Source organism: Mytilus trossulus, chromosome 14, assembly GCF_036588685.1.
Source record: "Mytilus trossulus isolate FHL-02 chromosome 14, PNRI_Mtr1.1.1.hap1, whole genome shotgun sequence".
NCBI lineage: Eukaryota > Metazoa > Mollusca > Bivalvia > Mytilida > Mytilidae > Mytilus > Mytilus trossulus.
Window position 1 is genome coordinate 64,246,136 of NC_086386.1, and position 27,540 is coordinate 64,273,675.

Consider the following 27,540-nt stretch of genomic DNA (forward strand, 5'->3'; position numbering starts at 1 on the left):
TTTCACAGATTTCATGTTTTTATGTTTTGTACAACAAAGAAAGTTATTTAGAGACTAAATTATTTGACGTCAGAAAGATGGCGGCGATGGTGCTGGCCGACGTTAACTCAAAATCATGGGATAAATCAGTTAAACATGACTTGTAAGAATGAAATCCTTGTGACAGTCTATGCTTTCTTATAGAAACAAAAATATACAACATTTAAATTTCAGAATAAGCTCGGCATTCCGTATATTTGCGGATAATATTTAGAAAGCGAAAGTTGATCTTGTCCATGTGCAAAAGCCAAAAACAATCAACACTGGACATTACTGACCAATATTCGGATTAAGAGATGATATTGATATAATTTAGCAGTATATGAAATACGAGATACCTCATAGTCAGACAATAAAAGCACTAAAATATATATCACTGCCTAGAAAAAGACGACTACAAACAAGTAAAAAAATGGCATGCCAAAAATCTTTTAAAAAAATTCAGCCATTAATTTTGTGAGTTCGTGGTCTAGTGGTTAAGACCGATGGCTACAGTGCTGAAGGTCCCGAGTTCGATTCTCACTCGGGGTGCTAAAAATGTCAGTACATTAGAAGGGTAATTTTCACCCTCTCACACACATCTCTGGTACCCAGACCGGAGTTTAAACTAGAATGGGTACGTTGGGGGCCTCGGTTGGTCAAAGTGTCCCTACTTTGACCTGGAGATCAATCTTCTGATATCTCTCTGGTTTGTCTGTTTCCACCGAGTGGCCCGGTGGTTCTCTCCGAGTACTTCGGCTTCCTCCACCACAATAACAGACTTCCCGGTGTCCTAGCACTCCCTTTGTGTTGAATTGGGTGGGGATTGATTGTCCTTGTAAAAATAATTGTCGTATAAATATACGTTAGTGACACATCTCCATTAATCCCGTTAGGGAGTGTACATGGATGCCACTGTACCCTCGCAGCTTTCGAGGGGTTCTTCGGATATCGGAGGCATTTACCAGTACATACATACATACAATACAGCAAAGACCATGGCATGAGGGTATTCCAGTGTTATGTTGCCACAGACATTTCTACCCCCAAGACTTGTGTGTTTGACTGATAACCTAATGTAGTTGGTATAATTACGCAGATATTATTGAGTGTAAAAACCATTCCCCATCACTTGTAATACTAGTCCGAGATTACTCTGACGTCTGATGGCTGTTTTTCCAGAAAAGCTTGGGCCGTGGGAATTCAGAGCTCGTCCCATATCAAAAAGTGGATATATGCCCACCCAAATATATGCGCTGCTTCGTCGATTCTGGAGCCAACTGAGGGCTTTTGAATTATATAAATCGGGCATCAATCTCTTCATTTTTCATATATCTCTTCATTTATGTAAGTTTCACCTACCTGCCAACCTTTTTTTTTTAAATTTTAACAGTTTTCACAGAGACCCATCGGTTTCTGCATTTTGACTTTCACTTTCAAATTGACGTCAAGTTACGAGAGAGTTCGCGGTCTCGAGACTTAAATTTGCAAATATTTTTATATGTTAACCTCCTTCATAGGAGATCGATGTTTAACATTTAGAAGCAACCACGTTTTTTCACCTCCTTTACAGGAGATCGGTAATAAGCATTTAGTTCCGATCATGATAACAATCAGAGGCTCTCAGGTAGCAATACACAGTTAAGAAAAAAACTTAAAATTGACACTCATAATTTTTAAACACCCTCTTTCCCCTCCTGTCTAACAAAGAAGGCTTTATATGTGTGTTATGCATGTATATACTTGTAGAAAGAAAATCTTCCATAGATTTGATTTTTAATGGTCATAAGGGTGAAATATAATCCCTTTTGGGTGTAACCATGGCAACAATCTGCATTTCTTAGATACAAAATATAGCAGAAAAGGGGGGTGAACATGTCACAAAAGTCCCCAAAATTTGGTCTAAAGGAAAATTTCAATGAATTACAGTGATAACTTTCCTGAATCCATAGGTTTATATCTATCAAGTGGTCCAAAAAAAATCATATGCTTTCCTGCTCCTTTTTCCATAAAATTGAATTGAAAAGATCGAGCACAAAATCTTTGTTGATAAACACTACAATAATTTATGGACCTATGAACGGTACGGATAGGAAAATACTGACTGTCAATCATACAAATGGCCTATAAAATATGTTAAAATCAATCTAAATGTTCATATAAACCCACTAAGAAGGCTATATTATTCTTCAATTATCTAAAAATCAATTTTATTGTACAAAAACTTTCATATTTAAAATATTCACAGGGGCCATAATGCGAAACTAAACTTCTAACTGTGTATTGCTACCTCAGACATTTATGTAACTTGCATCGTTAATGAACGAGGTGTTACATTATGGTCATTTGCACTGTTTGAAATCTTTGAAAATGAAAGGCAAAATGCAGAAATCGATGGGTCTCTGAAAACTGTTAAAATATAGAAAAATAAAGATTTTTCATATTTAAAATTGAGAATGGAAATGGGGAATGTGTCAAAGAGACAACAACCCGACCAAAATAAAAAAAAAACAAAAAAAAAAAAAAAAAAAAAAAAAAAAAACAAAAAAAAAACAAAAAAAAAACACAACAGCAGAAGCTTGACTCGGAGCGTTTTTAATGACTAAACCAGTCAAAGTCTTTCACATCCACGAATTGAATCAATTGAAATAGACACTCAAGTGTTTAAAAAGAGTCCAAAATCTTTCTTTAGATGAACCTGAAATTTGAGGCCAAAATCGGTCCTTACCGAAGCTACTCCTTTGTTTGACGTGAGACATATATAGAGGGATTTTCCTACCCTCATTTTGAGTTTGAATTGTGGCCCAAATCCCCAAAACATGATCTTTTTTCCCAAATTTCAGCTCTATAATTCTCAATTTTATATAGACATTGTCGCAAGATTTTGTTGGGTGTCATATTGTGATTTATTGTTTTCAAATAAAATGAATTTTGTTTGCAATTCATGCAGTTATTCCTTCTCCGAATGCAGAATTTTGTTAAGAAACAAAAAAAGATAGATGAGATGATTTATGTCATCATCATCCTTCCTTACGCCTTTATCACCCTGCTCTATCGCTCCGTAATTCTTGAATCAAGGCTTCAAAACCAGATCGGGCATTATCAGCGATGTCACAATGTGTAAGTGAGAAGTTATTAGAGACGTCACAATGTAAGAGGAGACATAATCAAGCTTGCTTTCCTTAAGTGTAAAACTGTCTTGGGGAGAGGGAAAAGACCAGTATTATAGAATGATAAACAGATAACCAGGTTTTCATCTTATAGATATCGTAAATTATAAGCTGCTCGACACAATGTGAAACTTTTTTAGCTGGTTCCCTACGCTCACTTGCTAAAAATGTTTACATTGTGTCTCACGGCTGATATTTTTACGATATCAATGTGTAAACCTGATAATCTATACTTAAGGTACAGGACATACTGTTTTTAATAATCAGAAATAGTTTAACATAGAAACTTATTATCTCATGATGCTATAATGTATTAACTTCCAGCTTCCAACTTTTAATATATTTTGAAATGCAATAATTTTATTTCTGTTTCTTTACAGCTTGAAACAATGTAAATCATTTGTAAATGACAACAAATTATGGACTCCAGGACCAAAGTCACTTAAGCAAGCTTTCTATGACTTGTGTTCAGTTGTATCTAAAGGCCATGTCAAACAGGAACAAGCTGTATCAGTATTAACAGATCTATGTGTGAGTAATCCACCTTCATATTAGGTTTGGTAAAATACATAGGCTATAAGAAATAGAAAATAATAAAACAAATAAAATTTAAAGACTCAAACTGTAAACCAGTGTCCTGAGGTTTGACCAATTATATCCAATGTCTCATTATCAGATAGAAAAGACCTTTTATATCAAGTAAAAATAGTAGGAGAATCAAACCATTAGAAAATTTTACAAAGGTTGAACCAATAGAAGTTTTGTGATAGTTTCAACCAATGAAGTGATTTAGCTATCAGTATTTGTACAGTGGATTGATATTTATAATAAAACACATATAATTTTCATTTATGATTTCAGGATTTCAAGAAGGAGGTTCCGTTATTACTTGTTGATGTCTTTTCTATATTTGGTAAGATACTTTTAAAGTAGAAAAGCAAGTACAGGTATGAACCTGATGAATGACGCACATACAAAACAACTAATAAAATGTGTAGTTGTTTTTCAGAGCTTATGGATAGTTAGAAAAGAATGAAGAAAATAAGGATCTTAATATCATGATTCTATGATTGAAGTAAAAGTTTATGTTTGCTTTAACTACGCTGCCAAGTAAAGTTTGCTTTATCAATTTCTTTAAAAACAAGTTAATAGAAGATGTTTGGTATATATCAATTAGACAGCTACTCTTCATTAATTATTTGGGGACAGGTTACTGAATACACATTACATATTTTATTTACAGATATAGAGACAACATGTTCTGAGGATAAACAAGAAAGAGACAGATTTATCTCATTGGTATCAGCTATAGAGGTAAGAGTTATTTATGAATTACAAAGGGATCAGAGCTGGTTCAAAAGGTATACAAAGTAATTAACTGTAAATGCTCCACCTCATTATCATGAGAATACATGGAAACGTTAAAAAAAAAAGAAAAGAAAAAAAGATTACATGGAAAAGAGCATTCATTATCTGAAATTACTGTAAGATCTTGGATAATATTACTCTAAAGCAAGTCCAAGAAAACATGGAAAGAGCCAAGTTGTAACTAAATTGATGACCAGAATTGCATGACATGTTTTGATAAAGCATATTGATTATGAGGCAATCCAAAACAAAACCCTCTTTTTGTTTTGTTTATTGGGTATTCTTAAAATCATGTATTTGGATGTTAATCATGTTAATGTGATTTGTTTATTTCAGGGATTAATAGCACCAACAGTGTTTAAAGAACGACTGGATTTTGACACATTGGAAAATGTAGGCTTGATTTCATCTAGACAGCAATATCAAGCCAAATATGTCAAAACAAAAACTAGATTGTTGTAAGTACTGTAGTGTTATATGGATTAAAATTAAATGTATAAAAAAAATGGATTATCTATTAAACAAGTGAACTTGACTTTTATGCATGAAGCACTTGAATGATTTATATTATATTAAACCACTAGACTAGACAGAAAGTTGTCAAATTGGTGACTGGTTTATATCTATTAAAATAACCTCCCTTTAATTTGTTATAAATCTGGATATAATATTGAGAAGTTATTAAACTTATTCTTTAAAAAGGGACAGGCATATCATTCAGTCCGTTAACAATGGTTAAGAGCTCATGTTTTACCTTGTTGAATTGTACATATCATGCCCGACTATAAATAAAATTTACTCACTATGCACTTATGGTGCAGCTTTTTATTTATAATTTTGTGACAACTTAATAAATGAAATGAATATGAAAAAAATCCTTCTAAGATAGGTAAGTCATTTAAAATATGTGATTCTATGGTATTCCCAATTATACCTGAAAGAGATTTGTTTTGTTTTATTGTTGAATTCTGAAATTTTATAAAAGTTTGTATTGATTTGTAGTTATAAACAGATGAAATTTAATTTGTTGCGAGAAGAAAATGAAGGATATGCCAAACTTGTAGTAGAATTAAATCAGGAAATAACAGAAAAAATCTCACCTTTACAAGTTATAGAAAATCTGAAATCACTGATAGGTAAGTTATTGAATATATTTTACAAGATTTTGAAGTTTGAGAGAAATACTTGTAGAGTGGGGTGCTCATTTTTGCATATCTTTCCATGTTTTCTTCAGGACTTTATGTTTTTGAAGTATACTGATATTTCTATATGAAGATAACTTGAAATGCAAAATATTCTTAGCTTAAAAACGTGTTTGTTTTGAGTAAAATCATCTGAAAAGTTGGATTAAAGGGTGTTTGAAACTTCCTTATTTTTTGTCAACGGTGGACACATAAACGCCGTTTTTACATACCTATTTAAAACCAAATAACTGCAGCTTTAAACCATATTTATCAAATAAATTGCATTATAGAAGAAAAGCATGCATTTGAAAGGTGTTAAAAAACTGAAATTTAGGGCAATCAGTCGAAGAATTCCTAAGGAATGCTTCTTTGAAATCGTTTTTGTCATTCAGGAAATTGGCTGAAAATCGTTGTCCATTTTTCGGTTCTTTGACGTAAGTGCCAAAATTTAGTCTCATTTTCAAAAAGAATCATATTTGTTATAAAAATATAATTTAACAGCATATTTCTTCCATTTCAACCATCCTTTAAAGTTATTACACCTCAAAATCATAAAACGGCGAAACTGTGTCCACGGCGAATATGAGCGCCCCACTCTATGGACAGATATTGTATTCTGAATGAAATTAACCAGAACAATCAATGATGAAGACCATGAGATTTTGAATAACAATACACTTATATTCTCCAGTTAAAAGAATAAAAAAATCAAGAGAATTACTCCATATATAAAAGAAGATATAGTATTATTCCCAATGAGACAACTCTTCACAAGAGACTAAAGACACAGAAATATATAACTTTATGTCACTTAAGTCTTCAACAATGAGCAAAGCCCATACAGCTTATTCAGCTATAAAAAAAACTGGAAATCACAAATGTAAAACCATTCAAATGAGAAAAGTAACAGCCTAAAATGTACAAATAAAGTCAATTTTCTCCATAGTAAAATATTTTCCATTTTATAGTCTAGCTGCTTTGTTTATAATTTTTAATTAATTTAAAACAGTGTTGCTCATCCATATAAAATGTTTCTTATCTAGTTATAGTGCCTCAATTAATAATTACTAAAAATTTACATCAGCATCTAATTATAAGGCATCAACCTACATGTAATTTATATTTATTGTAATGGCTAAATGTTTTCATATTTATTTTAGGATGCTTCGACCTTGACCCAAATCGTGTGTTGGATATATTGTTGGAAACGTTTGAGAATCGACCAGAACATGATCAGTTTTACATCCCGATGTTTAGAGAGTATGTCAGTGAGCCGAAGACACTTTGTAACATCATGGGATTTAAGTTTAAATTTTATGCTGTAAGTAAATTTTATAAATATTTTACAGAGATTAAATGATGTCAAGAGGACTGAATCATTTTGTTGTGGAACAATTTTATACAATCAAGTTAACTAATACTGAAAATCTAAAATATACCTTTAATACATTATTTGAATGATAAATCATTTGATTACTTTTAAGTGTTCAATCATATTTTAATTTTATCAAGATCTGTCTAAATTTTAGTATAAAAAAAATACAAGGGAAAGCAGGGAAGTTGATATTATTTAATTTACATTTTGTGTAGTCGTTAGTTTATTTTATTTTATAGTCAGAAGAAACTCCACAGTCTTTGTATAAAATGGCAGCTGTTTTACTGGAAAATGGATTGGTTGATTTAGACTTACTTTATCCACATGTAAGTATACATTCTATTCATCCAACATTTACCTTGAGGTAGAATCTTTGACTATCAGATTTGAGTAAAAACACCATTCAAAGACTTATCATGCTTATTGTATCTTTTGGTTTCTAAGATGATCTTATTTTTAGTTAACTTATCACACCATACATTATAACCAGTAAAAATAGTTATGATTATAATCATTTTGATGTTTTTTAAAGCTTTCCCCAGCGGACAGTAAGATTTGGGAATATCATGAGAAAGATGTGAACAATGCCAAGGCTCATGCCAGAAAGCTTAACATTGTATCATTAGCTGATAAAGCTGAGGATAAAAAGACAGATGAAGAGGCTATGATAGATGTGGTAAGGTTGAATTATCATTGTACCCGCTGTGAAAGAAGTATTTAGTAGTTCTTTACTTCTATCTGTCACTTGGATTTATCACATATTTTTCTAAAAGTATAAACCAGAGCTTCTGGAAATTTGGTAACACAATTCTTGTGAGCATGATATACAGTGTGATGTGTGTTTTATCAATTTTCAGTTATTTTATTGAATACTGGCTATGTGGAAAATTTTCTCATGAAATACAATTTCAGAGTTTTTTGGAAATTGTTATTATTTCCATGTAAGCATTCTATACTGTCTGACACATATTCACTCGCATATGGTGCTCTTCAACTTTCTGTTTACCAAATTCTTGTATGTTCTAACTCAAATTTTATTTGTTAATATGAGCATCAGGTTTACAATTTAGATAACAATGGATTGATGAAAATTAAGTGAAAGAATCAAAGGTAAAATGATGACAATTGCATAAGTTTGAATATTAAAAAGATGCTTATAAAAACCAGTTGCTATGCTAGATTGAATATGAAATGTCACGAGAGTAACAAAATTAACCCTTAATTTAAATATTAAAAACACTGTCAAATTGTCAATATGTAAATCTCACTTCTATACATATAAATGAGAAAAATTAATTACAAAACATTTTACAGAATTCCCCAAAATTTATGCGTATAGTACAGAAAGACAAATCTGCTGTTTGAATTCTTTTAACTAATATTTGAAGTTTGAAGTAGAAATTAAAAAAAATTACAAAGAGAAAATAAACCTTGCTATTTATAAGTCTTCAGAAAAGAACATGTGTTGACTTCATTCTATTTGATGTTTTTTTAGCATCAGACCAATCAGAAGTTAGGATTATGTGGAGAGTTACTACAGTTTGGATGTTGGAGTAGTGTGAAGCAGATTCTAGATAGATTACCAGAGTTCTTTGCCACATCATATAGACCTGTTACAATGAAGCTTTGTGAAACTGTCCACAAGATGATGGAATCATTTTATAGGGAGTATGTTACCATGTTATCTCATCATCAGTATTACATTTACTTTGCTCCTTCTATATTTATATTTAACTGCATTTGATGTTTAAAGATAGGTAGGGTGCTTATGTTAAAGTTAGAGGCCATGGGTCTATTCCGTTTAAAGCAACTAGAGGTTAAGTGGTCAATCCAGTTTGAATAATGATCTAGTTACGAAAATTAAATCACAATTTACTACTTGTTAAAATTTATGAAAGATTTACTGATTAGACCAAGAGGAGCAGTATAAAAGAACCAATTCAAGTATGTGTATGATAAGCATATTCTTATAAATGAGTAATGGGTGCAATTTTAACGCTGCTCAATCATAAAGTTATGATATATTGAAGGAAAAAGCATAGGAAGCTATTTTTTTGTTTTCTTTTCAGAAATTGTGGTATTCCTAAGAAGATATTGAAAGGAAAAATTAAACAAGACAAGAAGGTTCCACAAGTGACTTCTTACAGAGAGTTGCACTTACAAGTGTTTTCTATTTTACGTTATCTTGGCCCATACACAGCATATGATCCAGTTCTTATTTCCAAGATAATTAGACTTGGAAAAACATTTATGTCTAAGGTAAGATGTTATGTATTGAACATCACTGGACGTTAAGCAACAAATAATTAACACATATTGAAAAATAGTCATTTAAAATCAATTTAAGATGAAAAACTAAAAATCACCAATAAAGTTGAGAATGGAAATGGGAATGGTTCAAAGAGACAAACACCCAATCAAAGAGCAGTTAACTGCTGAAGGCCACCAATGGGTCTTCAATACAGCAAAAAAAAAGTTCAGCATGATAGTAAGAAATTCCTTTTTGTGGAGATGAAAAAAAATCTGCATATTAAAAGAAGAAATTCTTTTAGATTTATAATTACTTTGTTATATTGTTTCATAGACAGGATGGCGGCATAACACAAGAAGGTGTTGGCTTACTAATTATTATATCATTTTGTTACAGAGACAGGATGGAGGCATTACACCAGAGGATGATATAGCTTACTATGGCTTCCTCAACATGTTGGATGAAGTACTCCTACCTAGTATGTCTGTGCTGGCCAATAATTGTTGTTTGTCCGAGGAGTTATGGTCATTTCTCAAATTATATCCCTATGAACTCAGGTAAATTATTTATACTGTTTATACCTGGAAATGTTTTTATTTGAAGTTCAATTTTCTAAAACGAGAGCTTTTCTGTTCTAATCTCAATCAGAAACTCTTCAAGAATCATTTTTGAAAAAATACAGAACAACTTATCTAAATGGCCATTAAAAGAATAGTAAAAACTTGTTGAAGGGCAGCCTGTTATCGAGTAGTATTTTAGATGATCAATGATAATCTATTAATCGCTATTTTACCTATGACAACTTTGTCAATTTCATTAACAACGCCACATATCTCCTTACAGTCTATTAGTTTCTAGCGATAATTTACCATCTCAAGCGAGTAGCATGATATGAAAAAGTATCACAAAAAATATCAAAGGAAAAATGCACAAAAAAGCGATAATTGATAATATTGATGGAATATTGTGACTATATTAATCATATACATGATTTTACTTTTTCTACAGGTATAGATTGTATGGAAACTGGAAGAATGATACATACAGTCAGCATTCTAAGTTGATCTGCATCCGAGCTGACTGTTTGGAGAAAGCTAAATACATCATGAAGTAAGTTCTTAAAACATATTAAAAGGTCACATACTTACTTTTCTTCAAAATTGATATTAGACCTAAAACATATACAAATCAAAGAAAATATTAAAATTTAATTGTTTGATTAATAGATCAAATGAATTAAAAACTTACCAATATTTTATAAATATATATATGTGATTTTCTTGTCAGCTGATTGCATCTGTGTGGACTTTTAAATTGATATTTGCTGCTTCTCTGCGAAACATTCAGTATAAAGGAGTAGGACCTAGGACTGCATTATGTATTCTCTAGTGAAGCCTCTGTTGAATCTAGTTATTTTAATTTATTCATATCACGGAAAGATATTTGAATAGTGGTTAATTTTTCTGGGAAATTATTTACACATGAATATTGACAAAAAACTTCTGAGTACTTTGAACTGAATAATTACCAGGCATGCACCTAATTGAATGCATACTCTTGTAGACGTTTGTCAAAGGAGAATGTGAAGCCATCAGGAAGACAGCTTGGGAAACTGAGCCACAGTAATCCTGGGGTATTGTTTGAATATGTAAGTAAATAGATCAGGGATTTAATTTGGCTAAAATATAGTAATTGTATACACTGACTAGAGTAACATCTAAAATACTTGAAAATGCATTGACACATTTTTGTTGAGCCTTCGACTTAGTCGAAAAAGCGAGACTAAGCGATCCTACATTCCGTTGTCGTCGGTGTCCTCGGCGGCGTCAACAAATATTCACTCTGTGGTTAAAGTTTTTGAAATTTTAATAACTTTCTTAAACTGTACTGGATTTCTACCAAACTTGGACAGAAGCTTGTTTATGATCATAAGATAGTATCCAGAAGTATATTTTGTAAAAATAAAATTCCATTTTTCCGTATTTTACTTATAAATGGACTTAGTTTTTTTTATGCGGGGAAACTTTACATTCACTCTGTGGTTAAAGTTTTTAGAATTTTAATAACTTTCTTAAACTATCCTGGGTTTGTACTAAACTTGGACAGAAGCTTGTTTATGATCATAAAATAGTATCCAGAAGTAAATTTTGTAAAAAAATAAATCTATTTTTCTGTATTTTACTTTAAAATGGACTTAGTTTTTCTGCGGGGAAACATTTCATTCACTCTGTGGTTAAAGTTTTTAAATTTTTAATAACTTTCTTAAACTATCCTGGGTTAGTACTAAACTTGGACAGAAGCTTGTTTATAATCATAAGATAGTATCCAGAAGTAAATTTAAAAAAAAAAAATCCTTTTTTTCTGTATTTTACTTTTAAATGGACTTAGATTTTCTTCCAGTTAACATAACATACAGTCTGCAGTTAAAGTTTTCAAATCATTTATTGGATTCATTAACTATCCTAGATTTTTACCAAACTTGGACAGAAGCTTCTTACAATCAAAAGATAGTATCAAGAGGAATATTTTTATTGATTTTTATCCTCATTTTTGTTGAGCCTGTGATTTACAGCAAAAGTAGGCAAGACACTGGGTTCTGCGGAACCCTTACAAATTTTTATATATGTTATATTTGTTTGAGCCACTTAATTTTGAATATGAATTTATTGTAAATTCAGAAATTAATGCATGAAATTTATTATTACGATTTTGTCATTTTAGACTAAAATGCGGTTTTAATTATTGCGATATTGACAAATATTCTGTTTAATTCATATAAAAAAATTCAAAATGTAAGTTTAGATTATTGCGATAATATCCCTGTCACATTTTTCGCAATAATAAAAACATCACAATAAATGACATAAATCCAGAGGATTCCTAATATTTGGCAAAAATCAAAACTGAAGAGGAGAGAACATTCTCAAGTGTACAAGCAAAAACTGAAATGCAATCGAAACATAAATAATAAATTTTGATATGTTTTTACAGGTATTATCACAGATCCAGAGATATGACAACTTTATTGGCCCTGTTGTTGATTCACTGAAGTACCTGACATCACTATCATATGATGTCTTAGCTTGTATCTTAATAAACACAACTTGTTGGTTAAATGGTTATTACCATTACCATTTCTGTTACTACATTAAGGAGCACATTTTTAATAATTTCTTAATGGCAGTATAGCTTATTCTCACCTTTATATTTTAACATCATTGGAAATCCTTTAAAACTGAAATGCCTTCATTTAATTGTTACTTTACCTGTTTCAAGAAGAACTCACAAGTTAATTCAATTTACAATAATTGCTTGACATAAAGATCTGCTTCTGAAGCAGTAATTTCAAAATGATCAAGAATAATAGATTTCTGTATGACACAAATGTACATGTTTAGCGTCCAGATAATAAGTTTGCAAAATTATCATAAATGGCAAAATGGAGATCATACTCAAGTTTGGACATTAGTGGGTTCTTATATCACCGATTTATATATTGAAGGTAATTATTATACCCAGTCCGTCCGTCTAATGAATATTTTTCTCGGAAACTACAATACAAGGAGTCCTGAAATTTTGTTTCAGGGTTTATATAAGTCTGCTATATTGTGTGATGCATTTTCAGATTCAACACTCGACAACTTCCTGTTTAACAAATACTTGTATGATTTTACACCTGATAGCCAAGTTGATAATTTTCGTCCTATTTTTCTCAGGAACTACAAAACAAGGATTTCTGAAATTTGGTTTCAGGGTTTATATAAGTCAGCTATACTGTGTGATGCGTTTTCAGATTCATCACTCTACAACTTCCTGTTTACCGAACACTTGCATATTTTTACACTTAAAATTATCCACTTTGGGAGAGGGTATTATCAGTGAGTTTCTCTTGTTCTTCCTTAATTATAACCAGACTGTATAATTGAAGCTGTAGCAAACCCAGACAGGGACAGAATGAAGCACGATGACACAAACATATCACTATGGTTACAAAGTAAGTTACATTCTATAAACTTTACAAATGTATCACTATGGTTACAAAGTAAGTTACATTCTATAAACTTAACAAACATATTACTATGGTTACAAAGTAAGTTACATTCTATAAACTTTACAAACGTATCACTATGGTTACAAAGAAAGTTACATTCTATAAACTTTACAAACATATCACTATGGTTACAAAGTAAGTTACATTCTATAAACTTTACAAATATATCACTATGGTTACAAAGTAAGTTACATTCTATAAACTTTACAAACATATCACTATGGTTACAAAGTAAGTTACATTCTATAAACTTTACAAACATATCACTATGGTTACAAAGTAAGTTACATTCAATAATGTTTACAAATGTATCACTATGGTTACAAAGTAAGTTACATTCTATAAACTTTACACACATATCACTATGGTTACAAAGTAAGTTACATTCTATAAACTTTACAAACATATCACTATGGTTACAAAGTAAGTTACATTCTATAAACTTTACAAACATATCACTATGGTTACAAAGTAAGTTACATTCTATAAACTTTACAAACATATCACTATGGTTACAAAGTAAGTTACATTCAATAATGTTTACAAATGTATCACTATGGTTACAAAGTAAGTTACATTCTATAAACTTTACACACATATCACTATGGTTACAAAGTAAGTTACATTCTATAAACTTTACAAACATATCACTATGGTTACAAAGTAAGTTACATTCTATAAACTTTACAAACATATCACTATGGTTACAAAGTAAGTTACATTCTATAAACTTTACAAACATATCACTATGGTCACAAAGTAAGTTACATTCAATAATGTTTACAAATGTATCACTATGGTTACAAAGTAAGCTACATTCAATACTTTACAAACATATCACTATGGTTACAAAGTAAGTTACATACAATAAACTTTACAAATGTATCACTATGGTTACAAAGTAAGTTACATTCAATACTTTACAAACATATCACTATGGTTACAAAGTAAGTAATGTTCAATAATGTTTACAAATGTATCACTATGGTTACTAGGTAATTTACGTTCTATAAACTTTACAAATGTATCTCTATGGTTACAAAATAGGTTACGTTCAATAATGTTTACAAAAGTATCTCTATGGTTACAAAGTAAGTGACTTAATAATCCAGTTGAATAGAAAGAGGTGCATAGGAGACAAACATACCAATTTTGTTACAAAGTAATTTTCATTGATCCACAAATTGCTATAGATTATATGAATGTTCAAATATTTCTGTTATTGTAAGCTGTTTTTTTTTAAGACAACATATTTCATGACATTGATGTGAAATTGTGGTAAAAGAAATTTGCCCACTTAGTTTCAATTTTTATCGAATTAATTTGTATTTTATCTGCACAGGTCTTGCCAACTTTGCTGGTTCTATATGTAGGAAGTATACAGTAGAATTAGCTGGACTCATGCAGTATGTAGCAAATCAGCTAAAAGCTGGTAAAAGGTAAGTTCAAAGGTTACATATGAAAAGGAAGGGATGTGGTACATGTGACAACAATTCAATCAGTGGAAAATGATTTAGAGATAAGGCAAAATGATTAGGAGATAACCCCCTTTATAGCTAGGCAATTTATGAAATTAGCACTTTACTTTACAAGAAAGTGTTTGACTCCCACTCCTAGAAAAGATTTTGAAGTGCCTTCCCTAGGTCCATAAATGTTATGAAAATGTTAATGTGTTGAAAAGACTTAACTCATCAGATTGATACAAATAGAAATGCATCAAGCACAGACACAGAGTGAACTTGGCTGGGTACTTTAATATTCATCCCCACAACAAAAAGACACAATTTCAGAGTACTCACAGTTACTGACAGATAGTTCAAAGCCTGTTTCAACTAATGAAAAAAAATCATGCATAAAGCTAAAGTATCAATATCATATATAAAAAATGGACTTGCAAGACACATTTGATATATGATGTCGCATAGAAAGATTATTTTTAAACAGTGCTGCCTAATCATATATTAAATAGTTTTGATGTATTTTTCCAATTCTTGGTTTTATCTTAACGTTTGATATATTTATCTAGTTTTGACCTACTGATTTTGAGGGAAATTGTACAGAAGATGGCAGGAGTTGAGATGTCAGAGGAAATAACTAATGATCAACTAGAGGCTATGTCAGGTGGAGAATTATTAAGACAAGAGGTGTGTACGAAAAATTGATTTTATAAGCAGTCATGTACAGAAAAGCTGAAATAGTGTGTATATAACAAAAGCAAACTTTATAATCCACATTAAATTTTGTCTATAATTCGCATCCCCTTTTGAATCCAGATCATATAAAATGTTCTTGTTCAATTTCAAAAATCTGAAAATGGAATGTTAAAACTGATTTGCAAGGGCAAAATTAAGAAAAAAATATTCTGTCACAATTTATTTAGAATCAATACCAAAGGGAAAATCTGAATATTGTGTTTAAGTTGAAGCAAATAACATTCCATACATTTAGCAAATAGTATTCACTTGGGAACCTAGTCTTTTATCAACAATTTTGTTTATTTAACCCAGATCCTTGAAACTGCATAGAAGACGTACATGTGCATTATAGACCCTTTCTCTACTATGTAAAAAATATTCTGTGCAACTCTGCCTTTTGAGTTTCTGAATGATTTTGTTCTTGTACAGTGGTCAGAGATGTAACTTTTGTGGGAGGAAAATTATTTTTGAGATGTGTTTTGGACACCCTGAAGTACTGACGTGTTATTGTCATTTTTTAGCACAAGTCTAAACCACATCTGAGGGGCTGCTATTTAGCTCATTAGCAGAGAATTTTAAAGGAATGAAAACTCAACATTTATTTGTATTTTATTATATTTTCCAGGGAGGTTACTTTACTCAAGTAAGAAATACAAAGAAATCTTCGACTCGGTTGAAGGATACTTTACTGGAGCATGATCTGGCCTTGTCACTGTGTCTGTTGATGGCACAACAACGTGATGGAGTTATATTCCACGAGAGTGCTGCTGGTCATCTCAAACTAGTGGGAAAACTCTATGATCAGGTCAGTATTTACAACATTTTGTAACTGACTCAGCTTGATATTTCATGTAATATACATATAGATTCCACAACTGCAACAAGTGTATTACGATATTTCTCCACTCAAGACAGTTTTAAAATTTTAATATTTAAAACGCAAGGCTTTAAAAGTCCACTACATGAAAAATATAGAACGATTCAATTCATTTTTAGCTCACTGAGCTTATGCCATCACTTGGCGTCCGTCGTCTGTCGTCGTCGTCTGTCGTCGTAAACTATTTCAAGAATCTTCTCCTCTGAAACTACTGGGCCAAATACTTCCAAACTTTTACTGAATGTTCCTTAGGGTATCTAGTTTATAAATAGTATCCGAAGTTTTGATCTATCAACAAACATGGCCGCCATTGCTAAAAATAGAACATAGGGGTCAAATGCAGTTTTTGGCTAATATCTCAAAAACGAAAGCATTTAGAGCAAATCTGACATGGGGTAAAAATGTTTATTAGGTCAAGATCTATTAGCCCTAAAATTTTCAGATGAATCAAACAACCCATTGTTGGGTTGCTGCCACTTAATTGGTAATTTTAAGGAAATTTTGCAGTTTTTGGTCATTATCTTAAATATTATTATAGTTAAAGATAAACTGTAAACAGCAAAAAATGATCAGCAAAGTAAGATCTACAAAAAAGTTAATATGACCAATATTGTCAATTGACCCCTTAAGGAGTTATTGCCCTTTAAAGACAAATTTGCTCTATTTGTTCATCAAACTTGCTTAAATTAAAAAATCTTCTCCTCTGAAACAACTGGGCCAAATACTCTCAAACATTAAATAAATGTTCGTTGGGGTATCTGCTTTCTAAAGTGTATCCGAAGTTCTGATCCATCAACAAACATTGCAGCTGTGGCTAAAAATAGAACATAGGGGTCAAATGCAGTTTTTGGCTTATATCTCAAAAACTAAAGCATTAAGAGCAAATTTGTTAAGGGGTAAAAATGTTCAATAGGTCATGATCTATCAACCCTGAAATTTTTAGACAAATCTAACAATCCATTGTTGGGTTGCTGCCACTAAATTGGTAATTTTAAGGAAATTTTGCAGTTTTTGGTTATTATCTTGAATATTATTGAATAAAAAGAAAAACTGTAAACAGCAGAAATGTTTGGCAAAGTTAGATCTACAAATAATCAATATTATCAACATTTAAATGGCATTTTAAAGCAAAAATGATAATTGTGAAAGGTTTTAGCAAAACATTTCAGGTGAGCGAATCAGGCTCTTGAGAGCCTCTTGTTTTCAAAACAATTGACAGGAACACTTATGACAGACATGAACCAACTCGAGACTCCTGACTTTGGACAGACACATGTAGAATCTTGCAGGATTAAATATGTTCGTGAGCGCTTAATCAAATTAACAGTACCAATTTTCTTGCACTAGATGCGCATTTCGACAATACATGTCTCTTCAGTGATGCTCGTGGCCAAAATATTTGAAATCCAAATCTTATATAAAAGATGAAGAGCTATAATCCAAATGGTCCAAAAAGTATAGCCAAATCAGTGAAAGGAATCAGAGCTTTGTATAAGGGAGATTCTTTCCTTACTTTATAATAATTTCTGATATTTTGTAACAGCAAATTTTAATAACACAAAAAATCTGTATTTTCATGCCAGTACCGAAGTACTGTTTCTCTCCCCTACTGTTTTAACACAGTGACTGTTATTTGGTCAAGTTGACATGCATACATGAATAAGTATTAGATATAAAAATCAGAAGATGTGGTATGTTTTCCAGTGAGACAACTCTCCAATAAAATTACACCGAAATTAACATTTATAGGTCACCTTACAGCCTTCTGCAATGAGTAGATCGCATACCTCAGAGTTGGCTATTAAAGGCCCTGAAATGACAAATGTAAAACAATAAAAAAACTAACAGCTTGGTTTATGAAAATAATGAACAAAAAACAAATAGAATATACAGCAACTAACAACAACTACTGAATTACAGAACCCTTCTGACTTTGGGACTAGCACATACAAGAAGTTTGTTACCAATTTAATAAAATTCTTGAGTTACGAAATGTAATATTTTGTACTAATTTGAAACTTATTTGAGTTTCCTTAGATTTCTTTTATACATCAACCGCTATTACCATTGAAGTAATGATTTGATGCTGTTTCATTGATAGAAACAACACTATTTAAAAGTTAAAAACTATTTGTTTTTTGCAGTGTCAGGACACATTGGTACAGTTTGGTAGCTTCCTGTCCATGCAGCTGAGTACAGAAGAGTTTGTTAAACGCCTTCCCAGTGTAGATACTCTGATAATGAGTTACAATGTGCCAGCTGATGCGGCATTCTTTCTCTGTAGAACTCAGTATGCTTATGCAATAAATGTAAGAATGCATACAAATCTGTATGCAATTTTGAGCACTTATAAAACAAATGTTTTTATGTCCCACCTACGATAGTAGAGGGGCATTATGTTTTCTGGTCTGTGCGTCCATAAGTTTGTCTGTTCGTTCGTCCAGCTTCAGGTTAAAGTTTTTGGTCAAGGTAGTTTTTAATGAACTTGAAGTCGAATCAACTTGAAACTTAGTACACATGATCCCCATGATATGATCTTTCTAATTTTAATGCCAAATAAAAGAATTGACCCCAATTTCATGGTCCACTGAACAAAGAAAAAGATAGTGTGAGGCTCAGGTTAAAGTTTTTGGTCATGGTAGGTTTTTGATGAAGATGAAGTCCAATCAACTTGAAACTTAGTATGCATAGATATAGGAAGATGTGGTGTGAGTGCCAATAAGACAACTCTCCATCCAAGTAACAATTTAAAAAGTAAACCATTAAAGGTTAAAGTACGGCCTTCAACACAGAGCCTTGGCTCACACCCAACAACAAGCTATAAAGGGCCCCAAAATTACTAGTGTAAAACCATTCAAACGGGAAAACCAACGGTCTGATCTATATAAAAACGAGAAACGAGAAACACGTATATATTACATAAACAAATGACAACTACTGTACATCAGATTCCTGACTTAGGACAGGTGCAAACATTAGCAGCGGGATTAAACGTTTTAATGGATCCAAACCTTCTCCCTTTTTCTGAAACAATAGCATAACATCACAACATAGAAAAACACACGATAAAATATCTATTGGCAGACTTAACTCAATCAAAAAACGTATGATTACACAATGAACGAATAAATTTGATCTGCGATATCTGAATACAAATGCACAGTTAATAAAATATAAGAGACAAACATTCATGACCAACAAGCTAACAAACAAATTCAAACAAAGCCATGGCAGGACATCACTGAGAAATATTTAACCAATCAAAATTCACTTTAGAAAAAAAACGGTTTTAAAAAAATAATTATAATCTTGAAGTTTATACAAATGGAGTAAGAATATGTGAAAAATTGAAGATATTACAAATAATCAAAGCTGATGTACAGACAAGATCCATATAAATAAAAAATAACAAAAAAGCATTATAAACAGTATCAACAGGTCGAATTAACAAGAAAATACGATTTGAGAGTACTAGCAGTTCCCTATGATATTAAAGTATAACCCCAATTCCACGGTCCACTGAACATGTTAAATGAATGTGCGATTGGGGCATCCGTGTACTGTGGACACATTCTTGTGCTAAATATAGATGTCAATGTTTCTGTTTTCAAAAAGAAACTTCTTAACTTTGAAGCAAGATAATTACTTTAATAATAATTCTGTCAAACTTAAATGTGTTTCTACAGTCATCTAAAAAGTAATGAGAAACAAAACTTCATTATTACTGTTGTCTTTTTTATGCCCCACCTACGATAGTAGAGGGGCATTATATTTTCTGGTCTGTGGATCTGTTCGTTCGTCCGTTCGTTCGTTCGTCCGCAGGTTATAGTTTTTTGTCAAGGTAGTTTTTGATGAAGCTGAAATCCAATCAATTTGAAACTTAGTAAACTTGTTGCTTATGATATGATCTTTCTAATTTTAAAGCCAAATTAGACTTTTGACCCCAATTTCACGGTCCACTGAACATATAAAATGAAAGTGGGATTTTCAGGTTAAAGTTTTTGGTCAAGGTAGTTTTTTGATGAAGCTGAAGTCCAATCAACTTGAAACTTAGTACACTTGATTCTTATGATATGATATTTCTAATTTTAAAGCCAAATTAGACATTTGACCCCAATTTCACCGTCCATAGAACATGGAAAATGATAGTGCCAGTGGGGTATCCGTGTACTTTGGACACATTCTTTGTTTTTTTTTAATTCTAAAACAATTGTTCTTTGCTTTTATTCTTATATGGCAGATATATTTAAAAATGAATATCACATAAAGTAAGAAAATTTTAAACAAATAAATCAAAGTAATTACATTAACTTTTTGTAAAGAATTTATATTTATGTTTTCAGTTGAAGTATGATGAATTGAGGAAGATTGACAAAGCTAACAAGCAGACCTCCAGTCAACAAAAGGTATTATATATGGTATTATAGATATATATGCTTTGAGCAGTGGTGATGTTTTAAGTTGATTATGCCTTTTACTTAATTAACAGACATTTTGTAAAATTTTGCAGTTCTGACTTTTGTGTTTTGAATTGGAAACTTTAAATACAAGTCTTATGAAAAACCACTCATTTAGACAACTTTAGAAAATGTGGAAGAAGTGAGCATTTTGAAACTTGTCTAGTTTATGAACCATTTTTTTATGCACAGTATGTTGTTTAAACAGGACCCTAGATAGCTTCAACTGGTTTGAAAGTGATGTTTAATTCCAAAACTACTCTGTAATTGAATAAATAGCGATAAGGTGTACTGTGGATTCATTTATTTTTCGTGCATACCAATTTTCCTGGATTGAGGAAAACGTACACATTTGTGAATATATTATTTCACAATTTTACCGAAGTCTGCTTATAACAACAAGCCTTTACAAATTTTGTTATTTGTTTGAACATTTATTGATAGCTTCAACTGGTTTGAAAGAGTTGTGTAAACTCAAAGCTACTCCAGAATGAAAAAAATATGGATAAGGTGTATACCCTTTATGATTTGATAGGTGTCTTAAAGTATTTCTGCTCTTCATCTAATACAGATTTTTAATCCACACATATGAAAGTATGTGGTAGTATGTTTTTTGTCTTGTTTGTTCCTTATCAATTTACAAGTATTCGTTTAAGGTAGTTAACCATGACATTGTAGCCTATGGACATAATCTTATTTGTTGTTAAAACATGTTTATACAGACTTAATTGTTGATTACAGACACAGAGGTATATAGAAGCATCAGAAGGTGTTATGGAACCTGTGATAAACTCAATACGTCCTGTATATAATGCTAAAGTTTGGGAAGATCTCAGGTTAGTTTTTATACGACCGCAAATTTTGAAAAAAAAATTGTCGTATATTGCTATCACGTTGGCGTCGTCGTCTGCGTCGTCGTCGTCTTCGTCCGAATACTTTTAGTTTTCGCACTCTAACTTTAGTAAAAGTGAATAGAAATCTATGAAATTTTAACACAAGGTTTATGACCATAAAAGGAAGGTTGCTATTGATTTTGGGAGTTTTGGTCCCAACATTTTAGGAATTAGGGGCCAAAAAGGGCCCAAATAAGCATTTTCTTGGTTTTCGTACAATAACTTTAGTTTAAGTAAATAGAAATCTATGAAATTTTGACACAAGGTTTATGACCACAAAAGAAAGGTTGGGATTGATTTTGGGAGTTTTGGTTTCAACAGTTTAGGAATTAGGGGCCAAAAAAGGGCCCAAATAAGCATTATTCTTGGTTTTTGCACAATAACTTTAGTTTAAGTAAATAGAAATCAATGAAATTTAAACACAATGTTTATGACCACAAAAGGAAGATTGGTATTGATTTTGGGAGTTTAGGTCCCAACAGTTTAGGAATAAGGGGCCAAAAAGGGACCCAAATAAGCATTTTTCTTAGTTTTCGCACCATAACGTTAGTATAAGTAAATAGAAATCAATGAAATTTAAACACAAGGTTTATGACCATAAAAGGAAGGTTGGTATTGATTTTGGGAGTTTTGGTCCCAACAGTTTAGGAAAAAGGGGCCCAAAGGGTCCAAAAATTAAACTTTGTTTGATTTTATCAAAATTGAATAATTGGGGTTCTTTGATATGCCGAATCTAACTGTGTATGTAGATTCTTAACTTTTGGTCCCGTTTTCAAATTGGTCTACATTAAGGTCCAAAGGTCCAAAATTAAACTTAGTTTGATTTTGACAAAAAATGAATCGGTTGGGTTCTTTGATATGTTGAATCTAAAAATGTACTTAGATTCTTGATTATTGGCCCAGTTTTCAAGTTGGTCCAAATCTGGGTCAAAAATTAAACTTTATTTGATTTCATCAAAAATTGAATAAATGGGGTTCTTTGATATGCCAATTCTAACTGTGTATGTAGATTCTTCATTTTTGGTCCCCTTTTCAAATTGGCCTACATTAAGGTCCAAAGGGTCCAAATTGAAAATAATTTTGATTTTAACAAAAATTAAATTCTTGGGCCTCTTTGATATGCTGAATCTAAACATGTACTTAGATTTTTGATTATGGGCCCAGTTTTCAAGTTGGTCCAAATCAGGATCTAAAATTATTATATAAGTATTGTGCAATAGCAAGTCTTTTCAATTGCACAGTATTGTGCAATGGCAAGAAATATCTAATTTCACAATATTGTGAAATAGCAATTTTTTTTTAATTAGAGTTATCTTTCTTTGTCCAGAATAGTAAGCAAGAAATATCTTATTGCAAGATTTTTTTTTAATTGGAGTTATCTTTCTTTGTCCATAATCAACTTAAATCTTTGTTATATACAATATACAATGTATATTCACTTTTTACTACCAACTGATAAATTTAAATAATCTTTACCATTCAGTGATAACAAGCAGTTTTTTTACACCTTAATATTTTATGATGTATTTAAATGAGTAGTTATTGTTGCAAACTCCATTAAATATATTTTAATTGAGATTAGTTTTGGAATAAGGGAAAGGGGGATGTGATTAAAAAATTGGGTTTAATTTTTCTCATTTGAAATTTCATAAATTAAAAGAAAATTTCTTCAAACATTTTTTTGAGAGGATTAATATTCAACAGCATAGTGAATTGCTCTAAGAGAAAACAAAAATTTTAAGTTCATAAGAACACATTCATTCTGTGTCAGAAACCTATGCTGTGTCAACTATTTAATCACAATCCAAATTTAGAGCTGAATCCAGCTTGAATGTTGTGTCCATACTTGCCCCAACCGTTCAGGGTTCAACCTCTGCGGTCGTATAAAGCTACGCCCTGCGGAGCATCTGGTTGTCGCATGCTTATGTTGTAGGATTATATATATACATCAGTAAAAGATTCCTGGGGTATGTGTCAATGAGCCACAAAACCAGTTTTAAACACTTATTACTAAGCATTACTTATTCAAGTCACAGATGAGATACTAAGAGATCTTAGATTCAGCATTGGGCACATCAACATTTACATGATTTAAGTTTAGTATGTGGTTAAGGAATTTTAAGACATCAATTATTTTTAGGATAGTTGTAAACTTGTACAATAGCTAATCTTCAAATTCAAGAACTAGCATCTGTAGGAGAAGGTTCTATCTTTTTCATTAATATTTTGTAAGGCGGCCGTTAAAAAGTGAGTCTATTTATTGTTAAAATGCATGTTTTAAAATAAATATGTTTAAAATTAATATTTAAACAAAAAATAGACTCACTTTTTAACAGCTGCCTTACACTGATATACTGAAAGAAGCAATCACAGGCAGGACACAGCGATCAGTGAAATTGTATCATTGTGTATAGGATAACAGAAGTCCATCAACAATTTTATGAGAATCAGATTTTATGGACTTGTTCTTTCATAGGACATACTTTTCATTTTGCTTTCTTCTATGTTTGATATTTGTTGATGACTATATTTGATTGTCATTCACTCACTGTACAGCAGTTGATCAATAACAAAATTGATAAACATTGTTTCTATCTTTTTTCCACAGCCCTTATTTCTTCGTGACATTCTGGTCATTATCAGTTTATGACTTGGCTGTACCTACCAGTGTGTATGAGAAACAGAAGAACAGCCTTGACTCACAAATTAACACAATTGAAGACAACAAAGATCTGGTTAGTCATTTTATAACACATTGTATCAAAGACTTAAAAATAGAAGGGGTGAGATGCTATGGTCTATCCTTGCATGTTTTTTTATGCCCCACCTACGATAGTAGAGGGGCATTATGTTTTCTGGTCTGTGGCTCCGTTCGTTCGTCTGTGCTTCCGTTCGTTCGTCTGTGCGTCCGTTCGTTCAGGTTAAAGTTTTTAGTCAAGGTAGTTTTTGATGAAGCTGAAGTCCAATCAACTTGAAACTTCGTACACTTGTTGCTTATGATATGATCTTTCTAATTTTAAAGCCAAATTAGAATTTTGACTTCAATTTCACGATCCACTGAACATAGAAAATGAAAGTGGAAGTTTCAGGTTAAAGTTTTTGGTCAAGGTAGTTTTTGATGAAATTGAAGTCCAATCAACTTGAAACTTAGTACATAGGTTCCCTATAGTATAATCTTTCTAATTTTAATGCCAAATTAGATTATTACCCAATTTCACGGTCCATGGAACATGCAAAAGGATAGTGCGAGTGGGGCATCCGTGTACTTTGGACACATTCTTGTTTTTTAATAAATTGGATAAATTAAACAATAGTTAAAAATCTTAAATGATGATTTGATCTGATTTTGATTTCATCTGTGTATATAAGGAAGTTTTATGTATTCATGACTGATGCAAAATTCTCAAAGAACAATTGTATAAGTAATTGAATATGGAATGAAAGCAGGGGATGTGTCAACGAGACAACAAACTGATGAAAGAGCTAAAAATAGCCCTAAGGCCACCATTGAGTCTTCACAGCATTAAGAAGTGATTAGATGCAAGTTCTCCAATGTGTCCTATTGGACAAATTTAAACCTCTTGCCTTTACCTCATTAATTGACTTTCACTTCTTCTTAAGATAACAATGTGTAGAAATAGAAGGAACATTTGTAAACTACATGGCCTTACTTTCAAAATCTAAACAGTTATAATTACCTTTTAAATATATAAAATTTTCAGCCACAAAGCAAAAAGAAAAAAGAAAAGGAAAGGTGTACAACATTATTAGAGAAATTAAAAGATGAAGAAAAGAAACAGTCCGAGCATGTCTCAAGAGTTCATTCCAGATTAAAGGCTCAGAAAGAACAATGGTTTATATCACGTATGTATTAAAAGATCAGGTTACAATTTATTTCTTTATATTTTGAAAGCTCAAAAAAAACATTGATCTATAGATGCCTTGTAATATATAAAATCTCTATATGTGAGGCATATCTAAAATGTCAAACAACTTATTTTGTACATGAAGCCAATTTCTGCATTTAGTACTTATGGTCTGAAATAACTTATTGTTGGATAAAATAAGGGATTTTTTGTAATGACAACTTTTAAAGAGATTTAGAATAGCATATTTATTTGAAGTTTTCAATAATCCTGAATAGAAGTCGCAAATGAAAGTCATAGTAAAAATAGAAATTCAAATGTGTGAAGTTTCAATTAGAAAAATTTAATAAAAGAAATATTTTTAAAAAACATATTGTTCAAATTGATCTAGCATTTGGTAAGTAGTAATAAGATTTCATTATGGAGTATTCTGGGAAAAGTTTGCAGTGCCTTATAAATATAGCATTGTTTTGTTATAATGGTTTGGAAGGGCACAACATTATAATCTTTTTATGCAAAATATGTACGATTAATGTTAAAAAAATGTTTTAAAGGAAGGGAAATTCTATTTGTTAAAGAGCTACCTACAAGGACCCTCAATTATAAATTATACATGAAATATTTGCTGATTGACGTTGAGCAGACAACAAACAAATTTAACAGTTCACAGCCTGTTGTGAACAAATTCTATTGTATACCTTTGTTTTTGTAATCCAAGAGAAATGTTTCTCAGAGAATCATCATTTTACTATGACAATATGTATCTAATTAATCATTTTGATACAATACAAGATTTATTCATAGTAGTGTTTATAGAAACTTTGAATTCCTATTTTACAGCTATATTTAAGATAAGGAATAGTTTGAAAACTATGACAAAGAAAGGATTCAGTTTTTAGTCACAAACATAAGTTGGTTGTTATTTATGTTGTAGGTTCCACAAAGAATGAGACAATCACTCAGTTTCTACAGCTGTGTATTTTCCCTCGTTGCTGTTTTACTGCCAGTGATGCTGTATATTGTGCCAAGTTCATACATATATTACATGATTTAAAGACTCCAAACTTTTCTACACTCATCTGTTATGATAGGGTAAGATTTTACACTTTATAATATACAGAACGTTGTTTCAACTGATAATTAATGCATTATTGAAAACAATGGTTTATTTGTGTGAATAACATTTGGTCTAATAAAAAATATTGGCATTTATTGGACTGAACTGAATTTTACTGTTCCTTCATAAATATTAATCTCCCAGTCTTCCAAATAAGTTCAGCTTGTATATATTTATAAGAAATGACTGAAAATAATGGTATTTTTATGACATTGGCCAAATATTGTATAATGTATGACCTACCCCACTGCCTTTCAAGACCATATGTTGTAAAGTAAAATATATTGTTATGACTAAGGAATATAAAATCAATTTTTCTTAACATTAAAAAAAAATGTTTATTGACTGTAAAGCATGTGTTAACTTAATATTATATATATGTATTGTAGATATTCTGTGATATTACTTTTACTGTGACAAGCTGTACTGAGAATGAGGCTCATCGCTATGGTAGATTTCTGTGTTCTGCATTAGACACAATCATGAGATGGCATAGTGAAAGGAAAATATATGAAAAGGTAATAGTATACCTGTTTGAATAAAACAGCACCGCACAAAGGGGGATGATAGGAGGGGTCCTGATCCCCAAACCTGGGCTTTAAAGCACGAAATCCTGAGGTGCCGAATTTAAATAAATTTAAATCCTGACATCCAAAAAAATTTACAAAAAAAAATTTCCTGGATCCCAAAAGGGTCAATTCCGAAATTATGAGCTTAA

At 31.3% G+C, this 27,540-nt stretch overlaps 1 protein-coding gene across 4 annotated transcripts in view; it reads left to right on the forward strand.

The window, feature by feature from the left end:
* The first annotated feature begins 63 nt into the window (after positions 1-63).
* LOC134695827 (THO complex subunit 2-like) overlaps positions 64-27,540 on the forward strand; it is a 60,954-nt gene continuing 33,477 nt past the window's right edge. For all 4 annotated transcript variants that reach the window (XM_063557255.1, XM_063557257.1, XM_063557256.1 and 1 more), the window contains exons 1-26: positions 64-142; positions 3,569-3,719; positions 4,050-4,101; positions 4,432-4,502; positions 4,893-5,014; positions 5,559-5,692; positions 6,901-7,061; positions 7,355-7,441; positions 7,648-7,791; positions 8,611-8,783; positions 9,185-9,374; positions 9,763-9,923; positions 10,375-10,476; positions 10,930-11,014; positions 12,358-12,451; positions 13,280-13,360; positions 14,760-14,856; positions 15,444-15,561; positions 16,238-16,417; positions 18,634-18,798; positions 20,833-20,895; positions 21,688-21,782; positions 24,448-24,574; positions 25,562-25,703; positions 26,640-26,797; positions 27,212-27,340. In XM_063557255.1, the coding sequence (XP_063413325.1) occupies positions 78-142; positions 3,569-3,719; positions 4,050-4,101; positions 4,432-4,502; positions 4,893-5,014; positions 5,559-5,692; positions 6,901-7,061; positions 7,355-7,441; positions 7,648-7,791; positions 8,611-8,783; positions 9,185-9,374; positions 9,763-9,923; positions 10,375-10,476; positions 10,930-11,014; positions 12,358-12,451; positions 13,280-13,360; positions 14,760-14,856; positions 15,444-15,561; positions 16,238-16,417; positions 18,634-18,798; positions 20,833-20,895; positions 21,688-21,782; positions 24,448-24,574; positions 25,562-25,703; positions 26,640-26,797; positions 27,212-27,340 (3,147 nt within the window). In that variant the 5' untranslated portion in view covers positions 64-77. The remainder of the gene's footprint in view (positions 143-3,568; positions 3,720-4,049; positions 4,102-4,431; positions 4,503-4,892; positions 5,015-5,558; positions 5,693-6,900; positions 7,062-7,354; positions 7,442-7,647; positions 7,792-8,610; positions 8,784-9,184; positions 9,375-9,762; positions 9,924-10,374; positions 10,477-10,929; positions 11,015-12,357; positions 12,452-13,279; positions 13,361-14,759; positions 14,857-15,443; positions 15,562-16,237; positions 16,418-18,633; positions 18,799-20,832; positions 20,896-21,687; positions 21,783-24,447; positions 24,575-25,561; positions 25,704-26,639; positions 26,798-27,211; positions 27,341-27,540) is intronic.